Source organism: Heptranchias perlo, chromosome 17, assembly GCF_035084215.1.
Source record: "Heptranchias perlo isolate sHepPer1 chromosome 17, sHepPer1.hap1, whole genome shotgun sequence".
In the NCBI taxonomy this organism is placed as follows: domain Eukaryota; kingdom Metazoa; phylum Chordata; class Chondrichthyes; order Hexanchiformes; family Hexanchidae; genus Heptranchias; species Heptranchias perlo.
This window is the reverse complement of record NC_090341.1, coordinates 3,429,408-3,444,359: the sequence shown is the minus strand read 5'-3', so window position 1 is coordinate 3,444,359 and position 14,952 is coordinate 3,429,408. Positions and strand designations below refer to the sequence as shown.

At 48.9% G+C, this 14,952-nt stretch overlaps 1 protein-coding gene across 3 annotated transcripts in view; it reads right to left on the bottom strand.

Moving 5' to 3' along the window:
* Positions 1 to 3,571: 3,571 nt before the first annotated feature.
* The window catches only part of LOC137333985 (sodium- and chloride-dependent taurine transporter-like), a 66,829-nt gene continuing 55,448 nt past the window's right edge, over positions 3,572 to 14,952 (bottom strand). For all 3 annotated transcript variants that reach the window (XM_067998368.1, XM_067998369.1, XM_067998370.1), the window contains 2 exons: positions 11,241 to 11,411; positions 3,572 to 9,347 (listed from right to left, as the gene is read on the bottom strand). In XM_067998368.1, coding sequence (XP_067854469.1) covers positions 9,195 to 9,347; positions 11,241 to 11,411 — 324 coding nt within the window. In that variant the 3' untranslated portion in view covers positions 3,572 to 9,194. The remainder of the gene's footprint in view (positions 9,348 to 11,240; positions 11,412 to 14,952) is intronic.

The window sequence follows — 14,952 nt, the reverse complement described above, 5'->3', positions numbered from 1 at the left end:
TGCTCCACGCTGCCGTGGTTAGCATTCTGACCATCCGCCCCGCAGCCTTCCCTCTTATCCCCACAGGTAGCAAGTATATTGTATCTGTTGGTCAGGACCAGCGCCTGTGGGACCTCATTCCCTGCCTCCTCCTAGGCTCCCCTTCCTCAGCTGACTGTCAATCACACACTCACCTCTTCCTGTGCCTGTATCTCTCTACATGGTGCGACTGTACTCTGGAATAAACTATCCAAAGATCCCTCTCCCCCTCTTACGTATCGGAGTGTCTCTAACTCGTGCTCCAGCTCGAGGACTCTGAGCTGGAGTTACTCAAGAGATAGATATTTCCCACAGACGTGGTTATCTGAGACAGTCTCGTTGTCCACCTATTCCCACATTCTGCAGTCCCGACACTCTGACTGTGCTGCCATTATCTGTTCTTTCTTTTATTTATTGTACAGCAGTTATTGATTTATTTACTTATTTCCAGAGTTTAACTGATTCACCTTTAATACTAAATTTTAATTATCAGGTGGATTTAGGATGATTTCATTTAGGTAGAATTTATTGCTCAGATTAGTTTAATTATCCTATTTCTTTCTCTTATAGACGTCAGTGTTTATTTATTTAATTTTTATTACTTACCTAAAAAGCTGCTAGCTAGCTTTTTGCCCTTGTCTCTTATCATTCTTTATTTGTTCAAAGTTTAGAAGCCCCTTAATCTTCCATATAGTTAAGTGTTAAAAGAGTAAATAATTAAACACCTCGATTTTGATCCTCAATTAATTTATTTACTTCCTCCTTCTGCCTCGATACTAATTCCCACTCTCACCAACTTCCTGGTTTTAATGACCTCCTTCTGTTTCCACCTCATTCTGTCCCCATCTCACTCCATTCCCACCTCACTCCGTCCCCATCTCACTCCATTCCCACCTCACTCCGTCCCCACTTCACTCCATTCCCGCCTTACTCTGTCACCAGCTCACCTCGTTACCAGCTCACTCCGTCCCCACCTCACTCCGTCCCCATCTCACTCCATCCCCTCACTCTGTTCCCACCTCACTCCGTTCCCAGCTCACTCCGTCCCCATCTCACTCCATTCCCACCTCACTCCGTCCCCACTTCACTCCATTCCCGCCTTACTCTGTCACCAGCTCACCTCGTTACCAGCTCACTCCGTCCCCACCTCACTCCGTCCCCATCTCACTCCATCCCCTCACTCTGTTCCCACCTCACTCCGTTCCCAGCTCACTCCGTCCCCATCTCACTCCATCCCCTCACTCTGTTCCCACCTCACTCCGTTCCCAGCTCACTCCCTCTCCATCTCACTCCATTTCCACCTCACTCCGTCATCAGCTAACCTCATTCTCAGCTCACTCCGTCCCCACCTCACTCCATCCCCACCTTAGTCCGTCCCCACCTCACTCCGTTCCCAGCTCACTTCGTTTCCACCTCACTCCGTCCCCACCTCACTCCATCCCTACCTCAGTCCATCCCCACCTCACTCCATCCCCACCTCACTCCATTCCCACCTCACTCCATTCCCACCTCACTCCGTCCCCACCTAAGTCTGTCCCCACCTCACTCCGTTCCCACCTCACTTCGTTCCCACCTCACTCCATCCCCACCTCACTCCATCCCCTCACTCTGTCCCCACCTCACTCCGTTCCCAGCTCACTTCATTCCCAGCTCACTCCGTTCCCACCTGACTCTGTCGCCAGCTCACCAGTTCTGTCTTGCATTGGCCTCTCCCGCTGAGTTCCAAAATTGTGCAGAGTTATTTTTTTTTGGAGCTGCCATTGGGCTGGAGGAGGAAGAGGAGGAAGGGAGGAAGGGAGGAAGGGAGGAGCTGCTGGGAGAACTCCTCATAGCCGCCATTGCTCACTTTACAGCAGCGACTGAGAGCTGTATTTCCCCTTTAAGAGGTGCGGGCTGCCTTTAATCTGTGTCACTGATGCCTGATTTGAGCTGCTGGCCATAATCAAACCTGGGCACGAGCACCAATTTGGCCCAAGCCCCTTGCCGATGTCACTGGGCGCACGTATTGGCCGCGATGCCCCATTTCAGGCGCACATGGTATTTCTCCCCCCCCCCCCCCTCCTTCGGGAGCGGCAGGAGAAACCGTTTCATCGCCTGTAGCCCAGCGCCCCTGGAATCGGGCAGGGCTGTCTCAGTCACTGTGCCATGCTACCAGTATATGGCAGGGCAGTATTAGGTTTACAACCAGAGGTGGGGCAAACCCCCAGTCGGGAGTGACCAGACTAGGAGATGAATCAAAGGAGGGTCTCCCAACTCAACAAGTGTCCACCCAAACCCCATAAAGAATTGAGCGGCTCAGCGGGCTCAAGTCCCCATCCCAGAGACTTGAGCACAAAAGTGCATTGGGAATGTGTCGGCCTGGATTATGGGGCTCAAGTCTCTGAACCCAGGGCCTTCTGACTCGAGGCGAGAGTGGGCTACCCACTGAGCCAAGGCTGGGATTCTCAGGCACAGACCCCCCCGCCCCCCTCCCTCCCGCCATCCCATCGGTCCAGGGCACACGGCATTCTTGGGAATGGTCCCAGGGTACCATACTAATTGGGACAGGGGCCCGCGACAAGGATCAGTCACCGAGGCGACCAACTATCCCACACAATACAACGGTTGCCCTGGAAACATGCTGTGTGGAATGTCGCCGGGCAGGATTGAATGATGTAGGTTGCTAGGTTAGAGTGATATCCAACAGTTAAGGCCAGATTACTTGCACAGAGTTTTACCTTGTTCCGTTTTGCCTGTGGAGATTTAATAAGTTGGCTGAGTTCCCTGACACTGCAGATTGTCCATGGCAGTTTGGAAGGAATGGGCTATGGGGGAGGTTTAAATGAAACAATTTAGTCAAGTGAGTTTACATTGTCCTGTAGTGGATAGGTGCTGCCTGTCTCTCCGATTCCCCCCGACAGTCAGCTCCTGCTTTCAATCGTCCCACTTCTGCCCTTCCCAGAGAGAGAAACAAGTCTAAAGATTGAATTGTTCTTTCCACTCGCTGTACAGGAGCTGTGATAGGCTTGCTTCCAAATAACATTTTATATTATGGCAGGCAGTTTTACGAGTCTCAGATATATTTATATCGCGCCTTTCACAACCTCAGGGCGTCCCAAAGCGCTTTACAGCCAATAAAGTACTTTTTGAAGTGTAGTCACTGTTGTAATGTAGGAAACGCAGCAACCAATTTGCGCACAGCAAGATCCCACAAACAGCGATGTAATAATGACCAGATAATCTGTTTTTAGTGATGTTGGTTGAGGGATAAATATTGGCCCCAGGACACCGGGGAGAACTCCCCTGCTCTTCTTTGAACTAGTGGCCGTGGGAACTTTTTACGTCCGCCTGAGGGGGCAGACGGGGCCTCGGTTTAACGTCTCATCCGGAAGACGGCACCTCCTACAATGCAGCACTCCCTCGGTACTGACACCGGGAGTGTCGGCCTGGATTACGTGCTCTAGCCTCTGGCGTGTGGCTTGAACCCACAAACATCTGACTCAGAGGCGAGAGTGACTCCCCACTGAACCACAACTGAACACCAAACAAATAAAAAAATAACGGACACTGGAACTTTCAGTGAAAACTGTAAACATTTATTAATTTTTTTTTTTAACTGTTTTATTTTTCCACACGGTACAAGATCAAAATTTCTAATACAATTTTCGAACCATCACCTAAGAAAGCACAGGACACGTGAATATACGGTATAATATAAATACATATCTTTTATATTTTTTCTTTTCCTTCTAAAAAAAACTGCAAACTGCTAAAAGACAGAACGCCTAGTGTCGCTCCAAGACAGCACAAATGGTGAGGGTCAGAAAGGAACGGACAGGAAACCAGTCCTCGTCAACTGCTTATCTACGGTGGGGAAAGCTGGACAACGTTAACCTCCGTTTCCCCCCCCCTCAATCACCCTCTCAAACCCGCTCACCTGAAATCCTTCCGTCACTTTCGTTGTGGGAGACACTCTCTCTGTTACAGAAGGATGATTTTCAAAAGCCTGGGGTGAGGAGGGGTGAGGAGGGGAGGGGAACCTGTGTCCCCAAAGTGTCATTTCACACCCTGGCATCTAGTGTAGGCCAAAGGCTGGAACATCGGGGCGCGGGAGGGAAAAGGGGGAAGTTCCTGTCGACTAAATTAAATGAATCTACAGAAAGACAGGAGGGAGGATTACCGGCTCGCACAAGTTGAATTGAGAGACACGTTCCATCCCAATGATTTTTTTTTAAAAATGCGCCTTCTTTTTTTTTTAAAGCTTAATTCACTATTAAAAGTGTAGTTTGGTATCTACGATCGTGACGTGTAGCTTTGACAAACAAAAAAGATAATGATGTTAAAATGTGATTGTGACGTTGTGAGTGGTCGATATTTACAGAGGGAGGAAAATGACAACAGGCTCTGGGGCATTTTTTTTTGGGGTGGGTCAGGGTGACATCACCGACTTCTGCCAGGGTTTTCGGGACAATGAGTGCAAATATGAAATACTGCAGCACCTTAACTGTGATAAGGGTTTTCGTTAATACACTAGTACGTCATTTTAATCATTAATCAAAGCAGCCAATTCTTTTATAACACTGTATGGCTCAGTGTAGCGCCAGACAGAGCCTGATTTCCCCCCTTGGGGTTGATGCCAGTGCAGTTTGCGTGGCACAGAGTTGGGCTAACAGCCCCCTCTCTCTCTCTCTTTCTCTCTCTCTCTTTCTCTGTGTGTTGGGCTGGATGGTATCTGTCCATGGGTGAAGGACAGTCTCGGTCAGCCCTCCCTGGTCGAACAGCTCTCCAACCCTTGACGCCGGGCGAGCGCCCCCCCCCACAACCTTGGGCAAAGTACTGGAGGGCGCTTGGCACGGGCGGAGCTGGATCCTGAGCATCAAAATCAGCAGCCCCCCTCTCACCCCGCACCGCGACAAAAAACACAAATGGGGAATAATCGGGGATAGGTGGACAGCAGAATCGGCAGCTGCCAGTCTGCTACACATAGACCCTTGAAACTACCAGCTCCCCATGCCCCGACTCCAGACCTCGCAGAGCTGGCACAGGGAAAAATAAAATCCCAAACAGAAACTTCCAGACGTCTGTCCCACTGAAAGATTGGAGGTGGGGGTGGGGGCAAGTTTTACCAGGAATCAGCACGAGCATGTTCGCCTGGAGCTATGTGTGTGGTGTGGCCCATCGCGGGAGTTTGGTTTCTCAATGCATATTTAACCCTCTGAAAGTAACGTATTTTTACAATTGATCAAACTAAAAAAAAAATATATATATATATATATGTGTATAAAAAGGTTAAAAGCAGTTTAACACTCAATCCTTCTCTGTAACATGTTCTCTAAACTGGATCGAGCTTCTCAAAGCGGAATTCGCAGAGAGCTTAACGACGCTCCTTTAAAAGACTGGAGTTTGAGTTGAGTGGAGGTCGGGTGGACTAGTCGGCCTGCTGTAGGACTGGGCTGTGGGGGGGGGTGGGTGGGGGAGGGAGGTCTGTGCCGAGCGAGCTGGAGGGGGGGCGGCAGTAGTCTCAGCACCCTCAGGGAGGGGAGTCGCAGATCCAGAGGGATTGCCGCTGGCTGTCGATACCCATCGGGATCGGAATGGCGCTCCCCCACCCTGCCGTCGATGCCCATCGAGATCAGAATGGCGCTCCCCCACCCTGCCGTCGATGCCCATCGAGATCAGAATGGCGCTCCCCCCACCCTTCCAGGCTCACTAGGGTCGCCAATTTCCTGGAGGTTTCATCACATGACCTCCCACCTCGAACTCCCCACTTGGTTAAACAGCCTGTTCTCCCCCCCGACCAACTCTTGATATTTTTATAACTAATAAACAAAAGTTTTCAATAGTAACTTTCAAAAGGGAATTGTATAAATATTTGAAGGGAAGAAATTTACAGGGCTGTGGGGAAAGGGCAGGGGGTGAGTGGGACTAATTGGATCGCTCTTTCAAAGAGCCGGCACAGGCACGATGGGCCGAATGGCCTCCTTCTGTGCTGTAACATTCTATGATTCTATATGAAGAAACATGCCAATTTTTTTTAACGGCCCCTCGCCCCCTATGATTTTTCTCCCCTGCGTTTTTTGCTCACAGCAGTGCCGAGAGATTAATTTTTAAAACCTGGAGCCTCTCGGAGACTATCTGGGAGCGGTTAGTAACCCCTAAGGCTCACTCATAAGGAACGGTCACTCGACCAAGGATATTGGAGAGGTGACTGCGTCCTGAACAAGGAGGTAAGTAAGTATGGGTGGGTGGGTGGGGGGGGGGGAGAGGGAGGGAGGGAACTGGGGAGGAAATTAGTCCAGAGAAAAATGAATCTAAGAGAGAGAGAGAAGCAGGTTTCTCCCTCTCAAAACCTTTCAGGGTCACCTGTGAAATGCATGTTGGGAATTGCCAAGCCCTATCTCCAAAACTGTTATCCATCAATCAGCTACAGACCTATTAATGTCACAATAACCTCTATAGAAGCCGACACATCTTATAAAGTACATTGTTTTTTTAAAAGCTACTTCCTGATCCTTCTGATAGTTATCTTTCTGTTTTTTTGCAACCTCACCCACTCACCGTTGTGGAATCTTATCTGTTTAATGATTCATCTGTCTGTTAGCCCATGTAAATATAACACCCTGAAGCTCTGACTCACTCACTCACAGACCTTCCAGTTCACACATCCACGTCCCACATTGTGCATTTTTTGCATCCTTGGTCCCAGGACATTTGCAGAACTTAAATTGTGGCTGATGTGAAATTTCCAGGCTGCGTGCACTGGGACTGGTGTCAAAACACCTAGCAGCACAACAGAAAGTTAGATTAAAGTCATTCGGAAAGAGTGCACCTCCACAGCTGCTGCAATCTGCAGACTAAAGCACGGTGCAGCCTAGCTGTTAGTCTTGCTCTGCTCCACTTTCCCCACTCTCCTGCCCCCGCCCATTGCCGACCCTGGCGTTATCCTGCACTTTGGCTTCTCATTAACCAAAGAGATAATATCCGTTCCGCCATGCGCGGAGAGAGCTTCTATAACGAGCGAGGTGAAATCCAGGTGTGTTCAGGCCTGTTGTGTGGGGGTAGGGGCGAGTGAGATATCAGATTATGGATTAAGAGCATCGCCTAGGAGATGCGTCACGTGACACTGAAAGTGAGCTGGGTCTCGGTGTGATATTTCATGGGGTTGCAGCTCAGGTATCGGTGACCTTCCCAGGCTGACTGGATAACTTATTCATGACACAGGTTCGGAAATGGGCATTAGTGTTTGGAGGGGAGCGGGAAAGAGGGAAGGAGTGGAATTCAACTTCAGTGGGGGTACAGAATGAGCAGAAGCAGATCTGTTATACCCCCAACCCAGGTAATCAAAACCTCATTAACAGGCTCCCCGGGCTGCTCTGGACGCAGGGTTTACCATCCATGATGGTTGAACCTAGGCCTGAGGATGGATGAATGTATTCGGGACATTCACTCGATCCCCTTCGGAGAATCTGGGGGTGTTTAGACGGAACTTTTCCTCGGGAGATTAAATGTTTTTTTTTAAAAAATCGTGCTCTGGGGATGTGGGGGGTCGCTGGTGGGGCATTTACCAACCCTCCTTACTCGCCCCTTGAGAAGGTGGTGGTGTTGGGCAATTTTTCTTGAGTCCTTAAGTAGATATTGTGCGAGAGTAGAACGGGTTGTGGAACGGGAGCAGCAGAACTGATTGGTGAGAATGTAAAACAGGCGATGTTGAGATTCCGATTTCCTTTCCATTGTTTTACACTCAAAACGTCAAAGTCATTCCCTCCCGTCTGGACTGCCATTGCGGGGGTCGGGGGGGGGGGGGGCGCGGGTGGGTGGATTGTTTGGTGATTTTAACCCAGGGTCCGGATGAAACCTTTCGCCCTGCAATGACCCAACTCCGTTCTGCACACAGACAATTTAAAACAGAAACAAAAACAACAAGATCGCCCAGACTCGTGAGGCTGTTCCTATAACGAACGCAGAGAGAGAGAGAGACATTGAGAGAGAGAGATTGAGAGTGTCGTCAAAAGACACTCTCCTGACTTACTTGTACATCCAGTGATACTGACTAGTAGCACTGTGTGCTGTGACAAATACAACGCATCTCAAAAAATAAAACAAACCAAAAATGGTCAACATATCAAGGGTATTACAGATCGAAAAATAGGCTTTGTACAAAAAAAAAACGACGGGTTAGAAAATCTTACTCGCACCCCTACGACATTGATGCTGAAATCATCAGTATTATTATATACACAATGATTGTAGTTAAAAAAAGCCACAGGTACAATGTAAAATTGTTTCTTTACCACACACACACACACACACACACACACACACAAAAAAACTTTAAACATTGTGCAACGTAATTTTTTTTTTAGCTTTTTGTAAATCTTATCAACTGCAAGTCATTCACAAAACAGCCCCTGCTGCTAAACGCCCCCACCCCCTCCTCGCCCCCCCCGTCCTCATCTCAGGAATGGGTCAACACTAAGAATGGTGGCTTGGTCCAGTGAATTGTGGGATCCAGCTTCTTCCCCTTGACCGCTCGGAGGGAGGGAGTGGACACCCACAATGCAACAGTGTTTTGAACTAAATTACTGTTCCTCGAATATTTCACCCCCAAAACCAAAAAAAATTAGGATGGTTTGTGGGGGCGGGGGGAGCAGGGCTGGGAGAGGGATGGGGAAGAGATCGGAATTCCCAATTTTTATTTTTGGTTTCGCTTTGCTGCTTCTGCTCCCGCCTTATCACATCGTCGAGGCAAATCATCTGGGTCACAGACCCCGCTACGGGCTCTTGACGATCTGTATGGCGTAATTTGTTTTTAACTTGAGGTGGGGGTTGGTGGGAGGGTGGGAAAGTGGGGGGTTTGGGGGAAGAGGGGGAGTTGAGCAAAAAAAAAAATAAACCCAGAAGGATGACTTTAAGTTTGGAAGAGACCCAGTCCTCCCACAAGGATTAGGAAGCAAGATCTTGCCTTCAGATTGGAGTGAAGAGTGTTTGAACGCTTGCTAATGATTGCTTCAACAAGATACTCAGCTTTAGTTGCTTCCACTGTTTTATTTACTGTGACCACTGAGGGATTAGCCATTGAGTCCAGATCTGGGTCTAGAGTGAGCACTGCTTTTGTGAATGGGGCTTTCTGGTCCTAGAAAGGCTAGAGTTTATGTCAAAAAAAAAAGAAAAGCACAATTTAGTCTCTCATAGAGAGCTTACATCGCAGTCTCTATTATTATCTGAGTGGGTTTCCCTACATCGTTTCCCACAGTCCCATTGGGACTGAGTGGAACTGTGGCCTCAGCATCCAAAGCTAGGTCCCTTGGTTTCCTTCCTTCTCCCTTGGGTGCAGTGAGCGTCTTTATCCGCTGGGGGGGTGAAGAGAGAAGGGAGAGGATTAGAACTGATAAGAACGAACGATAGCCCTGTCCACACAAAACAGTCAAATTCACAGCACGTAGGAAGAGAAGGAGGCCATTCAGCCCCTCGAATCGGTTCCGCCATTCAATTAGACCATGGCTGATCTGTGTCTTAACGCCATCTTACCAGCCTTGGTTCCGTGACCCTTCATACCCTTGGCTAACAAAAATCGATCTTGAAATCAGTCTTGAAATTTTCAATTGACCCCCAGCCTCAACAGCATTTTGGGAGAGAGAGTTCCAGATTTCCACTCCCCTTTGTGTGAGGAAGTGCTTCCTGACATCACTCCTGAACGGCCTGGCTCTAATTTTAAGGTTCTGCCCCCTTGTTCTGGACTCCCCCCACCAGAGGAAATAGTTTCTCTCTATCTACCCTATCAAATCCTTTAATCATCTTAAACACCTCAATTAGATCACCCCTTAATCTTCTATACTCGAGGGAATACAAGCCCAGTCTGTGCAACCTGGCCTCATAATTTAACCCTTTAAGCCCCGGTATCATTCTGGTGAATCTGCGCTGCACCCCCTCCAAGGCCAATATATCCTTCCTGAGATGCGGTGCCCAGAACTGGACGCAGTCTCTCCAGATGGGGTCTGACCACAGCTTCATACAGCTGTAGCATAACTTCCTCCCCCTTTGTATTCCAGCTCGCTTGAGATAATGGCCAACATTCCATTAGCCTTTTAAATTATATTTTTGTACCTGATTTTGGTCCTTGGACCCCTAAATCTCTCTGCTCCTCCATAGTTCTGAGCTTCTCACCATTCAGAAAATATTCTGATTTATCTTTCTTAGGTCCAAAATGAATGACCTCACACTTCCCCACATTGATCTCCATCTGCCATATCTCAGCATAGATCTGGCCTAGATATTGGGCGGTTCCTCTTTTCCCAGAGAGCAGTGAGCCTCTGGAATGTGTTACCGGCTGGTGTGGTGGGTGCCGACTCTCTGCCTTCAAGAGGGAGCTGGATTGGTTCCTGACTGGGGCAGAGATCGCATCATAGAGAAGGTAAGTGTCTTTATAGATAACACTCGGTCCGTGTGATCTCCTGGACTGGTTTCCATCCCAAGAGAGGGGGACGGAGAGGAATTTTCCATAGTTTAACTTTTCCCTTATTGGCCCTGGTTTTTTTTGTGCCTCTCCCAGGAGATTACATGGCTGTGGGGGATGGAGGGAGGGTGGCAGTAGGACGTGTTTAGTCGTGATAGAGGCATTCAATTTCATGAAAGGTTTTGATAGAGTAAATAAGGAGAAACTGTTTCCAGTGGCAGGAGGGCCGGTAACCAGACGACACAGATTTAAGATAATTGGCAAAAGAAGCAGGGGGGAGATGAGAATTTTTTTTACGCAGCGAGTTGTTATGATCTGGAATGCGCTGCCTGAAAGGACGATGGAAGCAGATTCAATAATAACTTTCAAAAGGGAATTGGATAAATACTTGAAGGGGAGAAAATTGCAGAGCTATGGGGAAAGGATGGGACTAATTGGACAGCTCTTTCAAAGAGCTGACATAGGCATGATGGGCCAAATGGGGTCCTTGTGTGTTGTACGGTTCTATGATGCTCTGGCCATCATGGTGTGGGGCAGCCTGTCAACTTCCTATGTTTGTATCTTTAGAAGGATATGCTGATAGGGTGGAATAAGTAGGGTGGGGAAGAGGCTCACATGGAGCATAAACACCGGCTTGGACCTGATGGGCCGAATGGCTGTTTCTGTGCTGTACATTCGTACATTCTATGTAACTCTACGTATCTCTGACAGCCTGACATGTGCTCCCACAGGGCACTGTTCTATGCCCAGGTGTGAATCTAAACATCACTTGAGCCCCTCAAAGGCTTACCTCAATTATTGGCCCATCCGAATGAATAATCTTGACAACAACCACCAGCGGGATGCATATCATGGAGGCCAGAGCCAAGACCCAGCCCACACCTTGTGCCCAGTCAGGGTACCTGTAGTACTTGTTGTATGTCAGTGGCGTATACTTGGCAAGGGAGAAGATGAAACATGCCTGCAAGGGGAAAGAGAAAGAAGAATCTCGTTATAAACAAGTCTGGTGCTACCACGGCAACTATCGCTAGGCAACGGACCAAAGTCAGCCACATAGGGCCAAACCCTCGGAGATGGGAGTCAGAGAACTTGGGTTCGGAAGTGCACATTCATGGGATGGAGGCCAGTACACCGTGGGACCCTTAAATCGAGGGGTAAGGTGGTGTAGCGGTTATTTATTGGATTATTAATCAACACAGAAGACAGAGATTTAAGATCATCGGCAAAAGAACGATGGGGGGGGGGGAGGAGAGATGAGCAACAATTTTTCTTTCACGCAACGAGTTGTTATGATCTGGAATGTGCTGCCTGAAAGGACGATGGAAGCAGATTCAATAATAACTTTCAAAAGGGAATTGGATAAGTACTTGAAGGGGAAAAATTTGCAGGACTTTGGGGAAAGGGCAGGGGGGAGTGGGACTAATCGGATAGCACTCTCAAAGAGCCGGCACAGGCACGATGGGCTGAATGGCCTCCTTCTGTGCTGTAAGATTCTATGAGAACGTGAGTTCAAATCCCACAGTGGCAGTTTGAGAGCTTAAATTCAGTTAAAAGTAAAATCAGCAAATAAAAATCTGGGACCGTGAAGCTGTCGGATTGTCACAAAACCCCAACTGGTTCATTGATGTCCCTCCAGGGAAGGAAACCTGCCGTCCTTACCCGGTCTGGGCCGATATGTGACTCCAGTCCCCTCACCAATGAGACTGACTTTTAACTTTCCTGGCAAGTCACTCAGTTGTATTGAGGATTGGGTAATGAATGCCAGCCATGCCCACATCCCGAGAATGAGTAACAGAACAGATGTTCGTTTGTTCACTATTTTAACAGAGGTGGGAACCCACAGCTCCAAAAGTAGAAAAGAAAATTGCACAGGAACTGTAATCTTCATATTGTGTAATTACGGCCTAAAGAATATAATACAAGCCCACCAGCACTGAATCAGCACAAGAGGGCCTCAGCCAAAAGAATACCCCTTCAATTTTTGAGACCATTAAGATGAGAAATGTTAGTATTAACACTCCCAGGGCAGGTACAGCACGGGTTAGATACAGAGTAAAGCTCCCTCTACACTGTCCCATCAAACACTCCCAGGGCAGGTACAGCACGGGTTAGATACAGAGTAAAGCTCCCTCTACACTGTCCCATCAAACACTCCCAGGGCAGGTACAGCACGGGTTAGATACAGAGTAAAGCTCCCTCTACACTGTCCCATCAAACACTCCCAGGGCAGGTACAGGGTTAGATACAGAGTAAAGCTCCCTCTACACTGTCCCATCAAACACTCCCAGGGCAGGTACAGCACGGGTTAGATACAGAGTAAAGCTCCCTCTACACTGTCCCATCAAACACTCCCAGGGCAGGTACAGGGTTAGATACAGAGTAAAGCTCCCTCTACACTGTCCCATCAAACACTCCCAGGAAAGGTACAGGGTTAGATACAGAGTAAAGCTCCCTCTACACTGTCCCATCAAACACTCCCAGGGCAGGTACAGCACGGGTTAGATACAGAGTAAAGCTCCCTCTACACTGTCCCATCAAACACTCCCAGGAAAGGTACAGGGTTAGATACAGAGTAAAGTTCCCTCTACACTGTCCCATCAAACACTCCCAGGGTCAGGTACAGGGTTAGATACAGAGTAAAGCTCCCTCTACACTGTCCAATCAAACACTCCCAGGGCAGGTACAGGGTGAGATACAGAGTAAAGTTCCCACTACACTGTCCCATCAAACACTCCCAGGGCAGGTACAGGGTGAGATACAGAGTAAAGTTCCCTCTACACTGTCCCATCAAACACTCCCAGGGCAGGTACAGGGTGAGATACAGAGTAAAGTTCCCTCTACACTGTCCCATCAAACACTCCCAGGGCAGGTACAGAGTTAGATACAGAGTAAAGTTCCCTCTACACTGTCCCATCAAACACTCCCAGGGCAGGTACAGCACGGGTTAGATACAGAGTAAAGCTCCCTCTACACTGTCCCATCAAACACTCCCAGGGTCAGGTACAGGGTTAGATACAGAGTAAAGCTCCCTCTACACTGTCCCATCAAACACTCCCAGGAAAGGTACAGGGTTAGATACAGAGTAAAGCTCCCTCTACACTGTCCCATCAAACACTCCCAGGGCAGGTACAGCACGGGTTAGATACAGAGTAAAGCTCCCTCTACACTGTCCCATCAAACACTCCCAGGAAAGGTACAGGGTTAGATACAGAGTAAAGTTCCCTCTACACTGTCCCATCAAACACTCCCAGGGTCAGGTACAGGGTTAGATACAGAGTAAAGCTCCCTCTACACTGTCCAATCAAACACTCCCAGGGCAGGTACAGGGTGAGATACAGAGTAAAGTTCCCTCTACACTGTCCCATCAAACACTCCCAGGGCAGGTACAGGGTGAGATACAGAGTAAAGTTCCCTCTACACTGTCCCATCAAACACTCCCAGGGCAGGTACAGAGTTAGATACAGAGTAAAGTTCCCTCTACACTGTCCCATCAAACACTCCCAGGGCAGGTACAGCACGGGTTAGATACAGAGTAAAGCTCCCTCTACACTGTCCCATCAAACACTCCCAGGGTCAGGTACAGGGTTAGATACAGAGTAAAGCTCCCTCTACACTGTCCCATCAAACACTCCCAGGGTCAGGTACAGGGTTAGATACAGAGTAAAGCTCCCTCTACACTGTCCCATCAAACACTCCCAGGGTCAGGTACAGGGTTAGATACAGAGTAAAGCTCCCTCTACACTGTCCCATCAAACACTCCCAGGGCAGGTACAGGGTGAGATACAGAGTAAAGTTCACATTACTTCACTCCTGTGCCTTAGCTCAAGCTGAGGGAAGTGTCCCAGCTGCCTCGTTGGGAGCTGTTGCCAGTGATGAGGCCTCTCTGGGTAAAAAGGCCTCTTTCGTGCCAAATTGTGAGTCATTTTGTGCTGTGGGCCAAGGCTTACTCATAACTGGATCAAGACTCATACCTTGTGGGACCCTCACGGCCAACAGCGAGAGCTGACTCCCACTCCGTCCCATCAGCCTGGCCTGGATTCACACCCAGAGCCAAGAGTTGAATGGACATTGTGTTTGACTCACACAGTGATCATGGGAACACTGATTGAGGGGAAGGAAGGGGAGGGCAGGGGAGGGGAGGGGAGCGGAGGGCAGGGGAGGGGAGGGGAGGGGAGGGGAGAGGAGGGAAGGGGAGGGGAGTGGAGGGGAACGGAGGGGAGAGGAGGGCAGGGGAGGGGAGGGGAGGGGCGGGGAGGTTCTTCACTCTTACACAACTCATTCTGAGCTGTACAAAGAGCCAGGGCAACATCCATCTTTTCCAGCTGTTCGACCAGTGGGAATATCACAGCGCTCAGCCCACAACCGCACCCATGCACGGACGGTGATAACGAGCAGGAGTCATGGCTCATTTCTCCTCCCCCACCTTCTCTTTAGCTCGGGGGTTAAAGCTAATTGTATCATACCCCTCTTCCTCCTCTGCCATCCCAATCACCCACACACCC